We start from the raw sequence: 13,182 nt of genomic DNA, 5'->3' as shown, positions 1-13,182 counted from the left end.
AAGCTGTCGAAAATTGGTCGAATTTTCGACAAGTAGCTGTCGAAAATTCAACCAATTTTCGACAGCTTGCTGTCGAAAACTCTTCCAAATTTCGACAGCAAGCTGTCGAATTTGAACTGTGAAATTTTTTTTTTTTTTTTTTTTGCTTGTGTTTATATTATGTATATTAATTTTTATTTGTGTGTTATTTTGCAGTGGAAGAACCACGTGAACCTCGTATACCTCCGACTGTCTCGAACCGTAAGAAGAGGAAGGAATTATCAGATAGAGGCAAGGGCATAGCAGTCACGACCAAGAAAAAGACCACGACCAAGAAGAAGTCTGGAGAGGGTTCTTCGTCAACGAATCCGGTGCCGGCTCTACCTTCGACTGTAGAAGTTGGTGATTCGAGCAACGAACCGGTCCGAGGTCCCGAGATACCGGAATTGTACACAAAATTTGATAAGCACATTGCTTATCATATTGTGAACGGAGGGCCAGATCGTTCGGAGCGCGGCTCAGAATTTCGAATACGAAATCACACAGGAACTTTGAAAGGTTGGGAGCCGGCGCCGTTCATTACAGAGGTAGTACAAAGATGTGGTTTAATGCCAGTTGTACAGGCATCGTACAACACAGTGGACGGCCATCTACTTAGAGCCTTCATAGAGAGATGGCAGCCAGCTACCAACACATTTCACTTACCTGTTGGAGAGATGACCATCACACTTGACGATGTGAGTACGTTGGTCGGTTTGCTAGTTGTTGGGCGTACCGTATCTTGCGAGCGTTTGGTCCGTGATTCCAAAACAATCCCCAGTAGTTTGATGTTCGAGTTGCTAGGTGAGTACCCGGACGATGTTAACAAGAAGAAAGCGGTCAAGTTGGAATGGTTGAAGGCTAAATTTAGCAAAGTGACCAGGAGAGATAGTGCGGAGAAGAGGACATACGCCATTCGGGCGTATTTGTTATTTTTGCTCGGGTGTACTATACTGTGCGACAAGACAGGCAACATGGTAAGCGTGGAGTATCTAAATCTTGTATCTGATTTGGATCGGATCGGCGAGTATGCTTGGGGCACTGCATGTCTTTGCCGGTTGTACGATGAGCTTTCCTCAGCCTCACAAAAATCAACGAACTCGATGGCTGGCTGGCTGACGCTCTTTCAGTCATGGATTTACGAGCACTTTCCTTATTTGGCGGGTGGCACATTGAAGACGGAATTCGAGGGGCCATTAGCGAGCCGATGGGAGCCTCAGTCAAAGACTACTTCAACGCCTGAACGAGCGTCGTACCTGCGATCTCGATTAGATGATTTGATCCCCGATCAGGTAAAATACCAGTTTAATAGTTTGTTATTACTACTTAAGTAGGTTTATAAATCTAGTTTTTTATTTATTTTACTAGGTTTTATGGGCACCGTATACGGCTATTCGTGATCGTTTCCCGATGCCAGATTCTGCGTGGTTTAGTGGGATGATATGTTGCATGGACCACTTCGAGGCATATCATCCGGACAGAGTGTTGAGGCAGTTCAACTGGGTGCAAATCATTCCAGGTCGTGCATACATGTCAAAAGATATGTACAAAGCTCTAGTTAGCAAAGGTCGACCGGTCCAGAACTCAATTTTCGTTGCGTACGGCGAACGATTCTCTGATCGGTGGGAGGAGTATTGTCTGGACGAGGAGTCGAGGTCCGTTGAAGTTGAACTCGGGGAGGCGGACACTTCGCCGGACTACATGAATTGGTTCCGACCCAGATGCATGTTACAACTGAGTAGGCATGGAGCCCATCCACCTCGACCCCAGGCGGATCGACCTCGAGACCATGAAGCTCGTCCAGGGGGTGGTAGAGATAAGGATGTCCAACTTTCACAAATTTTGGAGTTGGTGAAGGGTACACTTAGCGAGGTGCGGGGACTTGCGCCATCCGACGCTCATACGGTCATGTGGGGGACCCTAAATGATATTGTCAGATTGATCGAGCCGGATGCCCCACTTCCACCTCCTTCGAGTTCGTCGGATGCCCCACCACCACCTCCAGGTAGCTCGATAGGGCCAATTCCACCGCCATCGAGCTCGTCCGATGCCCCACAGGCGGTTGTGAAACGAGTGTTTAGTAGGAAGAAAAAAACACAGGATTAGTCTTGTATTGTTTTAGATGGATGTTGTTTGATTGATTTTATTTGATTTACTTGTTTTTTAATTTAGTTTTATATGGATTTTGGTTGTTTTAATTGAAAATATTTTGGTTGTTCGGATGGCGCAACTACAACCCATATCGCTCGGTTGCAATAGTTTCGCATTGTCCACCTCAACTTTGAGTAGTTGCAGAGCGTATTTTGAGATACTTCCACGAAGATCATTGTATATCAACGTTTTGAAAGTGTGCTCGTAAGTATTTTTACTTACTTCAAAGGAAGCCTTGATGTCATTGTGTTGTTCGACAATTTGATTGTGGACTTTCGTATACAAATCCACAAATGTGCCAGTTGAATTACGCACATCCCTTTTCATTCGTTCGTGTGCCCCCTCCACCCTATTAGAAGTGTACGTTCCAAAATGAGTATACTTATTTTTCCACACCGATACAAGTCTCTCCTTGTACGGATCCAACCATGAATTAGCTACATATTCTATAGCCGGGAGATAACCGATAAATGTTCTTTTCAAATCCTCCCAATCCTCATTGAACTCCTCTATGGTATTTCTTTCAATAAGAGCCGAAAAACTCGACTGAAATTGCTTCCATTTGGTGATGTCCTTTGGGAACAATTTCTTACAATTGGCCACTATATTCTTGTTCACATGCCACCGACACAGCAAGTGATGACTCGATGGATACACATTGGCCACTGCTTTCATTAAACCCAAATCTCGATCTGTTACAATGCAATTAGGCCGAGGACAACTGGTCATGGCCTCCTTCAAACAACGCAACGCCCATTCAAAATTTTCCGTCTTTTCGTGGTCCAAGTATGCAAAGGCAATTGAGAACGTCTTGTTAGTACAAGTAAAACCCACAATCTCAAGAAATGGGAGTCCGTAACGATTGGTCTTGTACGTGCAATCGATGACGAATACGTACGGATACGACTGTGCCAACTTAATGCATTTCGGGTGGATCCAAAACAAGTCGGTAATCGCATTCAACTCGTTCGATCTATGGTACGAGAGGTATTCATCTTCTTTCAACTTGACGAACAATGATTGCAATTGAGATCTCCCATCCAATTCATTGAAATTTAACTTAGAGATAGTATTGTAAACTGTCTTCATACCAGTTACATTAGACGGGTCCTTTTGCTTCAATGCTCTTAGAATTGCCCTTGGTTTCACCATTGCTTTCTTCATAGTGTGAACAAAGGAAACATCCTCCTTTGATAATCTTCCGGCATAAGAGTGTCCGTGCAAGTTTTCGAATAAGCTGTGGTTGTGAATACCACAACTAACATCCAATTTCCACTCAGCCTTTTCATCATCCTTGTGTTCTCTTGTCCCCTTCAATTTAAACGGACAATTGCATTTCTTTGAACCGGTGCTCCTTTTTCCCGGTCTTTGATCATCTTCACCTGGTACCTTCTTGCCAACATAATGGCCCCCACGCTCACAACAAACAATCACATACGGTGTCCTACGTCCTCTATCCCCGTCACTCGAACCCCCAATCATTAACACCATTCCAATTCTTTTACATACTTCACGAACCCATGCCATTAAAGCTTCTTTTGTTGGGAATTTTTCTGACGTGGTAAATGAATGGGTGCAATCGATCTACACAAAAGTGTCGAAAATATAAGACAAGTAAATTTGCAACAGGAACCAAATCGACACTTAAGTGTCGAAAATTACACATATTTTCGACACTTAAGTGTCGAAAATGCCCTTAACTTTCGACGCCTAAGTGTCGAATTATGATGCAATTTTCGACACTTAAGTGTCGAAAATATGGGTAATTTTCGACACTTAAGTGTCGAAAATTGCATCATAATTCGACACTTAGGCGTCGAAAGTTAAGGGTATTTTCGACACATACATGTCGAAAAATAAGGGTATTTTCGACCTGTATGTGTCGAAAATACATGGCGAGTTTATAAAAAAAAAATTTCAAAATCGATGTTTTAGCTCAAAAAATACATGAATACATACCTGAATGGGTTCTCCTTGCTCGTAAACTACCATTCTATTGTCATTTGAGGCCATTTTGCAAGTTGTGTAAGGTTTTGATTTCTTTTGTTTTGGGGTTTTTTAGGAGGGTTTTTGGGGAGGGAGAAGAAGGAGGTGGAGGAGGTGAGGGGTTTGTGAGTGAGGAGGGAAATGTTTTTTTTAGGTTTTTGATTATTTGGTTTTTAAGAAAGAAAAATAGTATTTGTAATATTTTTTGGTTTTAATTTTCATTAAGGGTATTAAAGTAATTTACAATTAATTATTTATTTTTTATTTTTTTGGTATTCAAGTAAGCAAAAATTAGTATTTGAAATAGTGATCCCCTTATATATATGACTCTTAGAAAATTTTGAACTGTAAATACATATTTTTCGAATTTATCTCTGGCCCCAAGATACATAACCCAACAAATCTCAGATAATAGAAACCATAAAAGTTTTATAATTTGTTATCATCTTTCTAATACAACTTGAATCAGTGTAATCAGAGTTCATATGCGAAAGTTAGATTAAAACAAAATGATAGTAAGACTTTTGATCATGATTCAAATAAAATTTTAGTAAATAATAATAAAAATAAAGTTGTAGAACTTGTTCACGTTTTTTTCAATGAAACTTGAATCAGTGTAATCAGGAGTTCATATGCGAAAATTATGATATAAATAAAACAGATCTTAAGAATATGCAGTCGTGCTGTCGAACAATAAGATTGGGACAATAACATTGAATGCTATTTTTGAACATGATTCAAATAAAATCTCTTAAAACACAAAAAATGAAATTTGAAGAACTTGTTCTTGTCTTTCTAATACAATTTAAAGAAGGGCAATCGTGGTTCTTAAATGAAATTTATGATCAAAAGAAAACAAGTAGTAATAATACATAATTTTGTTGTCGTCCACAATAATAAAGTTAAGATCCATATATACTCTGAGCAAATGTAAAAAAATATGAATGATGTAGAACTTATCATGATCTTTTTAATGCAAAATGAATAAATGCAGTCGAAGTTCGTGTTAGTGTTGTAGAACTTATCATATGAATGTTGCAATGTTTATTGTCCTAACAGTATGCGTTGCAGGGCGGGTATATACTATCTGCAGGGGAGCTCTTGTTGTTAACATGAAATTCTTACAAATTTATGCCAAATGGGGAGACTGTTGGCGTCAGATTTCCTTGGGTGGAGGAGATTGAGGAAATCAACCAAAACTTGAAATTGAAGATTGGCAAAGATTTATTTTCATGCTATTATTTCGGGAATTAATTAAGTCCTATTTTGTGTAATTTTAATTAATCAGTGTTTTTATTTCAGTTTCATGTAATTATTTTATATTAGACATCTTTTATACTTATCTAAGATAGAAGTATAAATCATGTAGAATTGTGTTTCCTGAATACACAATTTCTTGAAGATCAACCAAGAGTTTGAAAGACTAATCGTGTAGCCTATATAAAGCCTAACAAGCCAACGAAGATCTTAGAGCTTTTATTGCAGAGAAACACCTCATTATATTGAAGCTTTGCTAGGGCATTCTGTGCAACAGTAGTTGTGCCCACTCGTCACTGTGTGATAACATACTTTTACCTTTTGTAGATCCTTATTTTCCTTATAAACGGTAAACAATATTTTTCTTGTTATCTGAATTTGGGGTTGTTATTTTTTATTTATTTATTAATCCTTTGTTTCTGCGAAGATTCTAAATGAAAGAAAAATGCTATCCTGTATGCGAGTAATCAATTCATATGTCTACATTCATCTCGAAGTTCATACTAAGGAATAATTATACCACAAGCATATGCATTATTTCTGGTACCTAAGTAAGATCCATATGAATTCTTAATTAAGAATGTTTATACTCTAATATAATATAGTTTAATATTCTATAACCATATTCTATATCTCTATTTCAAGAATCAGCCTTTGATGTATATTCCAAATTAAGACTTTGTATGCCCTTTCTCATGCTCCAAGTGTTAATACTTGCACGTTGTTGGTTGAAAAATAGCACATTTTCTGTATGGAAACAATTTAGATCTCTCTCCCTAGTTTTATTGAGGCATGCAAATACGGTCTTGCATCTGCTACAGTTGGTGAAATACATCCGATAGTTTTTCGCGTTTGTCACACATATATACCTGCAGGTGTACACTTCCGTGTTAGGATATTACCCGGCGGAGTTCACCGAAGTACTCTTCATTTTTGTTTGTGTATGTAAATAGCTTACAAATATCTTGAGGTTAAGATTAAATAATTTATAAATTCTTGTGGTATTGGTAATTACAAATACCCTAAACCTTATAAATCCTAACAGAATGAATGAATTGTCAAGATTACCATTTTATTAAACAAATAAATTATGGATAAATTACGGGTAATCCATGTGGTAAGACAAGATGTGGAAATTCGAAACGAATATTTCATAGAATCTTCAATATTATGTTACTTATAAGAGAATGTACGAATTTTTTAATCTCACCTCAGAGGTGGTCGTAAATTACCCTTAAATGTATTCTCAAATATACAATTTAAATGATTGTTCGAGAAAACTAAAAATAATAATATTAGCTTAGAAACATTCCAACATCTGCCGTCGTGGTACAACAAATTAAACAAACGAATTAGGAGGGCGAGACTTGGTACACTATCGGAACACTTCTGGAAAACGCACCGACTTATTACAAGTAACGACCGACACCATATCAACGCGCTTTCATCAAGAATCGTGGTTGATAAAGTTAAAAGTCTTGCACAAATATAAAACAATTATTCAATGAATTCTTCCTTAATAACGGTTGTTATCAAGAATGTGATCAACAAAAGCAATGGATTAATTTATAATATCCAACCCAACAACAAATTGCAACAAACTCCTTATCTTTGATTTGTTCGTGGCTACTACGAGAAGAACACCATATGGGAAAGCACTATCTTTAGTTTGACTTTGTATATGTAACACTTAGCCAACCTGTTTTTATTTATTTTTATTAATAAATAATTCTATCACTTTCATCAAAGGATTGTATCTCATCACTATATAAACTCTACTTCATCTTCTTAACCATGCAACAAAAACCGAGCTCTTCCTTCTAATTATAAGAGCTATTTATACCTAGAGAGAGGAAAATGGGAACTCCGGGGAGGATGCGCGAGTGGCGCCACCTTGCCTATGCGGCGGCGTTTTTCTTGATAGTCGCTAGCGTGGTCGCCGATAAACCTACTGAGAAACCAAAGAATTTGAAGCACACACCATATTACTACACTTCACCTCCACCACCACCATCACCTCCTCCATCTTATTATTACAAGTCTCCTCCACCACCTTCACCGTCACCACCACCTCCTTATGTTTACCTGTCTCCTCCTCCACCATCACCGTCACCACCACCACCATATGTTTATAGTTCTCCGCCACCACCATCTCCGTCACCGCCACCTCCATATGTTTACCAATCTCCTCCACCTCCCTCACCGTCACCACCACCACCATATGTTTATAGTTCTCCGCCACCACCATCTCCGTCACCGCCACCTCCATATATTTACCAATCTCCTCCACCTCCCTCACCGTCACCACCACCACCATATGTTTATAGTTCTCCGCCACCACCATCTCCGTCACCGCCACCTCCATATATTTACCAATCTCCTCCACCTCCCTCACCGTCTCCACCACCACCATATGTTTACAGTTCTCCGCCACCACCATCTCCGTCACCGCCACCTCCATATGTTTACCAATCTCCTCCACCTCCCTCACCGTCTCCACCACCACCATATGTTTACAGTTCTCCGCCACCACCATCTCCGTCACCGCCACCTCCATATGTTTACCAATCTCCTCCACCTCCCTCACCGTCACCACCACCTCCATATGTTTACAGTTCTCCGCCACCACCATCTCCATCACCGCCACCTCCATATGTTTATCAATCTCCTCCACCTCCCTCACCGTCACCACCACCTCCATATGTTTACAAATCACCTCCTCCACCATCACCCTCGCCACCACCTCCATACGTCTATAAATCTCCACCACCTCCCTCACCATCGCCACCACCTCCATACGTCTACAAGTCCCCTCCTCCCCCGTCTCCATCACCACCACCTCCATACGTGTACAACTCTCCGCCTCCGCCATCACCATCACCACCACCTCCATATGTATACAAATCTCCGCCTCCGCCATCACCATCACCACCACCTCCATATGTATACAAATCTCCTCCTCCACCATCACCATCACCACCACCTCCATATGTTTATAAATCTCCTCCACCTCCCTCACCATCGCCACCACCTCCGTATGTATACAAATCTCCTCCTCCACCGTCTCCATCACCACCTCCTCCATACATTTACAAGTCTCCACCTCCACCATCACCCTCCCCACCACCCCCATACGTCTACAAGTCTCCTCCACCACCATCACCGTCACCACCACCTCCATACGTCTACAAGTCTCCTCCACCACCATCACCGTCACCACCACCCCCATACGTCTACAAGTCTCCACCACCACCATCTCCATCACCGCCACCCCCATACGTTTACAATTCTCCACCACCACCATCTCCATCACCGCCACCTCCGTATGTTTATAAATCTCCTCCACCTCCCTCACCATCACCACCACCTCCATACATTTACAAGTCTCCACCTCCACCGTCACCATCACCACCACCTCCGTATGTCTACAAATCTCCTCCTCCACCATCGCCGTCACCACCACCTCCATACATTTACAAGTCGCCACCTCCACCATCTCCATCACCACCACCTCCTTATATCTACAAGTCTCCACCCCCTCCATCCCACCATTACTAAAGCCGTATCCCGATCCTCTAAGCTTTGTTGTGGAGGGAAATTTACGTTTTCAAGAGTTCATATGATTGTCCCGTTTACTAGTTTGTCGTGTGTTGTATTTGTTAATAAATGGGGTCTCAAATTAAACATAAGACCCTTATATATGTAATTCGAAGCATTCTTTTATACTATTTGCAAATCAAGAAAATGTGTACAATCTTGTTGTTATAATTCCAAGTTCAATATTGTTTGTTATTTAAAATGTGTACAATTTTACTCTTTATTTATTTAAACGCCAATAGAATTAACTATGTTACTTATTAAAAAAAAAAGACTACAAGGAAAAATAAAATGGAGATGACCTAATCAATTAAATTAATAAAGGGGGATTTGATATTTATTTTCCTTCACACGTCATAGATATTGAATCATTATGTCTGATATGAACTAGTTAATTATTAACAATTAAATTGCACATATATATTGATTTCATAGTATAAAAAGTAAAAATAATAAAATGAAATGAACATCATAATCTGATTTTGCTCAAATGTCGACTGGGAAGCCCAAGATTCTTTGGGTTCTTATAAAACTCGAAGACCTAGTTAAACTAAAAAAGAATGAAAATTTACAATGACAAAAAAAGAGGCAAAAACGAATTTGTTGATTTATATGCTATATAAATCAACTAGTAACCGTGCCCGTGCGTTGCACGGGGTCGCATTCAACAAAGGAAAAAAGTAATTGTTTGATTAAATGATAATACAAATTGTATAAAAAATTATGTATATGTGAAATTCAAATTACACTGCTATCACTTTATTTCAATGTTATCATAACCGACCGGCCACAAAATCGGATAGGCATTCGTGTCACGGTTGGACCGGTTCAATAATAGGGGTCAACCTGAGTTTTTTCATTTTTCTATTTTTTTAAATTATTTTACTATTTTTATAAATATAAAAATATTGTTCTCTATGTATTTGTTATGTAATCCTCTTGTTATTTCACATTTTTATTCCAATATTTATAATACAATTTTAATATATCATTTTTTCTCCCTCTCATTTTTCTTCTTACATCATTCCATCTTCACTTACCTACCTCACCCCCAATATTTCTTTCTTCTTCTTCTTCGTTCTACAACCTTCTGTTATTTTTTTCTCTTTTTTCTCCATGTTCAGAGGAAACATCATCTGTCTCATTTACTCCTGTTTCTCTTCGTTTTTTTTTCTCCATCTTCAGGCTTCACTTCATCTCAGCTTTGTTTTTTTCTTCAACCCACAGATCTAGCCCAACCACAACTTCGATTGAGTCACCTACGACCCATATCCAACTATCGAAGGCAATCCCCCGGCCAGATCCAACCACCACAGTGATCCTCAGCCGAAATCCGACCATCTACCACCGTTATAGGCTCAACCCGGTTCGTTAACTGGTTTCCGGGTCTACCGGTCGAACCGGAATTTTGATATACTGACCCCAGTTTATGAATTTTCCGGTTTCTGTTGTAGAACCTGACCGTATAGTTGGCGGTTTGCGGTCGAACCGGTCGGATAGGCTGGTCTGATCCGGTTCTGACGACATTGCCTTATTTTATTATAGCATATATACACACACACCATGTGTCAATATATAAAATATATGTTAAACGATAAATAATTCAAATGTAACAAATGGAATGGCTATTTCAAATATCAATTGTTTCTCACTTTAATACCGCCTAAAAATTAATATCACAAAACATAAAAAATCTCATTTTTATTTCTTTAATACCACACACACAAACCCCTCGCACCCCTCTGTTTCTTCTTCACAAAGCCTCCCTCGCACGACTACTACTACTTCTTCTTCTTCCTCCTGCTTTTTCTTCATTCTTCTTCCTGCTTCTTCTTTATTGTTCTTCTAGCTCTTCTTCTACATCTTCCTCCTTCTTCTTCTTCTTCTTATTTTTCTTCTTCTTCTTCTCCTTCCACTTTTTCTTCTTTCTCTTTGTTCTTCTCATTCTCCCTACTCCTTTTTTTTTCTCATTCTTCTCATGCTTCTTCTTCTTCCTCCTCCTCATTCTTCATGTTGCTTACTCCTCCTCCTCCTTCTCCTTCTTATTCTTCTAAATAAAGATGAGAGCAACTCCAATGATACAACATTGAAATGGATCGTTAAATATTTATTTGATTCTCGTTTTATATTTTGATACTCATATACTCCAACTGCAAGCATTTAATAGATCATCAAATTTTAAATATAAGTATAAATATATTTAAAATTGAGCCATGTAAATTCATGATAGGTTTTTTTGGTAATTAATGTTTTCATACCTTTTTTTCCAAGATGCACTTTTACATCTTCGGAAGTTGAATATCAAAATAGCTATCTATTTAATTCCTCCATTGAAGATGAAAATTTAAGTTTTGTAGCATTATAATAGAAGTTATCCATTTAATTCTCATATAGATTCCTCCATTAGAGTTGCTACGAAGAAAGAAGAGTAAAAACAATACTAACTATTAAGCAACTTAAAGAAAAAGGGCATGATGAATTATTAAAATACATGATAATAAAGAAATTCTAATAAAGACAAAATTGATAAACGTATATGGCATATACAAAACCCATACACAGGACAAAAAAATGTACAACCAACTAATTGCGAGGCATATAATCTGTCAATAAAATAGCACAAATACACCATAATGCAAAATAAAAAAGCTGTCTAACAGAACACCAATATAGAGTGAAAAATTAATATAACCAAACAAAAGATAGTAACATTATGTCATTAACAATAACCACTAAAGAAAACGGCATAAAGCAAAATAGTGATAAAAATTGGAAACATAAGTAAATTCATGACGGAAGAAAAGTTATATATACCTCCAATCCCATCTGCTAAAAAAGATATTATCAGTAAATTAGTTTTGTGATGTGAGCATTTTCCGATTTGGCCATACGAACAATTATTTACTTAATGAAGGATATATGGGAATAACTGAAAATAATTGGAGGTGGGAGGGTATACGACCAGTTTTGTGATAGTAGTGGGAGGGTATATGGGTATAACTTCAAATAATTTGTTTTATATGGTGGGTAGTTTTTTTTTTTTTTCCTTTTATTTATTTATCATTTATTTGTTTATATACAAAAATCCAAAAAGTGAAAAAAATATAAAATAAAAAAAAAATCTACCGGTAATAACGTGCATTAATAAGATGTGATGAGTGGGTGGTTAAAAATAACGTGCATTCATGAGATGTTGAACAATCTAACCCAAGGCTTTATATGTTGTCGAAGTCTAGCATATCATCGTTTGACACCTCTTACTTCGTTATTTCTCAACATCCTCAAGACTGATACTTGGGTAATCCGTGACAAAGTGTACGGAAAGACACTTAGTTTTGATAAAAATCATAGGAAAAAATTATAAAAATAAATAAGTAATAAAGTAGTAGATGGACATAGAAATAAGAGGGTCTCAAGATACACCAAAGAATTGTTGCTGGTTACCACCTCCAACGAAGACGAATCATTAAAACACAAAAGAAAATTCAAATATGAACGATTTTCTTGGAACATATATGAATTTATTATATGGACGATAATAATTGTAATAAAAATAAATTTAAATTTCAGTAATGAATTAACATTTCTACAAATTTGATAATGCAACATGATAACTACGCAAAATGCTTAACAAAAATTCTTCTATCTCAATTAAGTAGTTAGATCTTGTTGCGGGTCGCATTTTATTGAGCAATTCTTTTCTCGGATGCAGCAAAATCAGTTTCGCAATCACTTCACTCTACAACTAAAATAGACGACTATGTGCAACAAAACTTTGCCATATGAAATGAAGCATCCGTGAGACATGGAAAAAAAGAGAGAAAAATGTTAGTTAAAGTTTTACGAAAATCATATGAAGAAGGTAGCTAGGTTTTGGGAAAAACTTGCATACACGATTCACATTTAATAGAAGAGTAATTGTTTAATCAACCACAAAATGTATCTACTACTCTTAATACACGGTTATATGGTAGTTGATTTTTATTTTTCCTTTTATGAGAGGCATATAATTTTTGTCATGATATGCACGAATCTTTCATGTTTATTTATCAAATAAAATCATTGGATAGTTTTTCCAATATTTACTCTTGCGTTTTAAGTTTTTTCCCGTTATGCAATTTTTTTCCTCTAAAGTTTTTGATTGAATTTACAACGATGACATATACAAAAGCT

At 37.7% G+C, this 13,182-nt stretch overlaps 2 protein-coding genes across 3 annotated transcripts; both read right to left on the bottom strand.

The window, feature by feature from the left end:
* Positions 1-2,293: 2,293 nt before the first annotated feature.
* On the bottom strand, positions 2,294-3,333 carry LOC148768104 (protein FAR1-RELATED SEQUENCE 5-like). Its single transcript, XM_088822770.1, has 2 exons — positions 2,392-3,333; positions 2,294-2,329 (listed from the first exon to the last, which is right to left on the bottom strand). The coding sequence occupies exons 1-2, from the start codon at positions 3,331-3,333 to the stop codon at positions 2,294-2,296; spliced, it is 978 nt and encodes a 325-aa protein (XP_088678896.1).
* Positions 3,334-7,210: 3,877 nt separating this feature from the next.
* Positions 7,211-9,205, bottom strand: LOC148768103 (uncharacterized). Of its 2 annotated transcripts, XM_088822891.1 has the most exons (2): positions 7,916-9,205; positions 7,211-7,675 (listed from the first exon to the last, which is right to left on the bottom strand). In XM_088822891.1, the coding sequence occupies exons 1-2, from the start codon at positions 8,954-8,956 to the stop codon at positions 7,361-7,363; spliced, it is 1,356 nt and encodes a 451-aa protein (XP_088679017.1). In that variant the 5' UTR covers positions 8,957-9,205; the 3' UTR covers positions 7,211-7,360. The 2 variants fall into 2 exon arrangements, with proteins under 2 accessions (XP_088679017.1, XP_088679016.1); XM_088822890.1 differs by having other exon boundaries at positions 7,268-9,205.
* Between the last annotated feature and the right edge of the window lie 3,977 nt (positions 9,206-13,182).

The sequence above is a fragment of the Erythranthe guttata genome, chromosome 9, assembly GCF_056151865.1.
Source record: "Erythranthe guttata isolate IM_541 chromosome 9, IM_541, whole genome shotgun sequence".
Lineage (NCBI taxonomy): Eukaryota > Viridiplantae > Streptophyta > Magnoliopsida > Lamiales > Phrymaceae > Erythranthe > Erythranthe guttata.
Note: the sequence above shows the minus strand (reverse complement) of the source record. Positions and strands in the feature narration are given on the sequence as shown.

Bases quoted from the DNA above. Each gene is read 5' to 3' on its own strand.
- LOC148768104 (XM_088822770.1), bottom strand. From the start codon at position 3,333: ATGAAGAAAGCAATGGTGAAACCAAGGGCAATTCTAAGAGCATTGAAG. The intron at 2,330-2,391 runs GTAAGTAAAAAT...TCTTCGTGGAAG, and splicing joins ACATCAAGGCTTCCTTTGAA to TATCTCAAAATACGCTCTGC.
- LOC148768103 (XM_088822890.1), bottom strand. From the start codon at position 8,956: ATGGAGGGGGTGGAGACTTGTAGATATAAGGAGGTGGTGGTGATGGAG.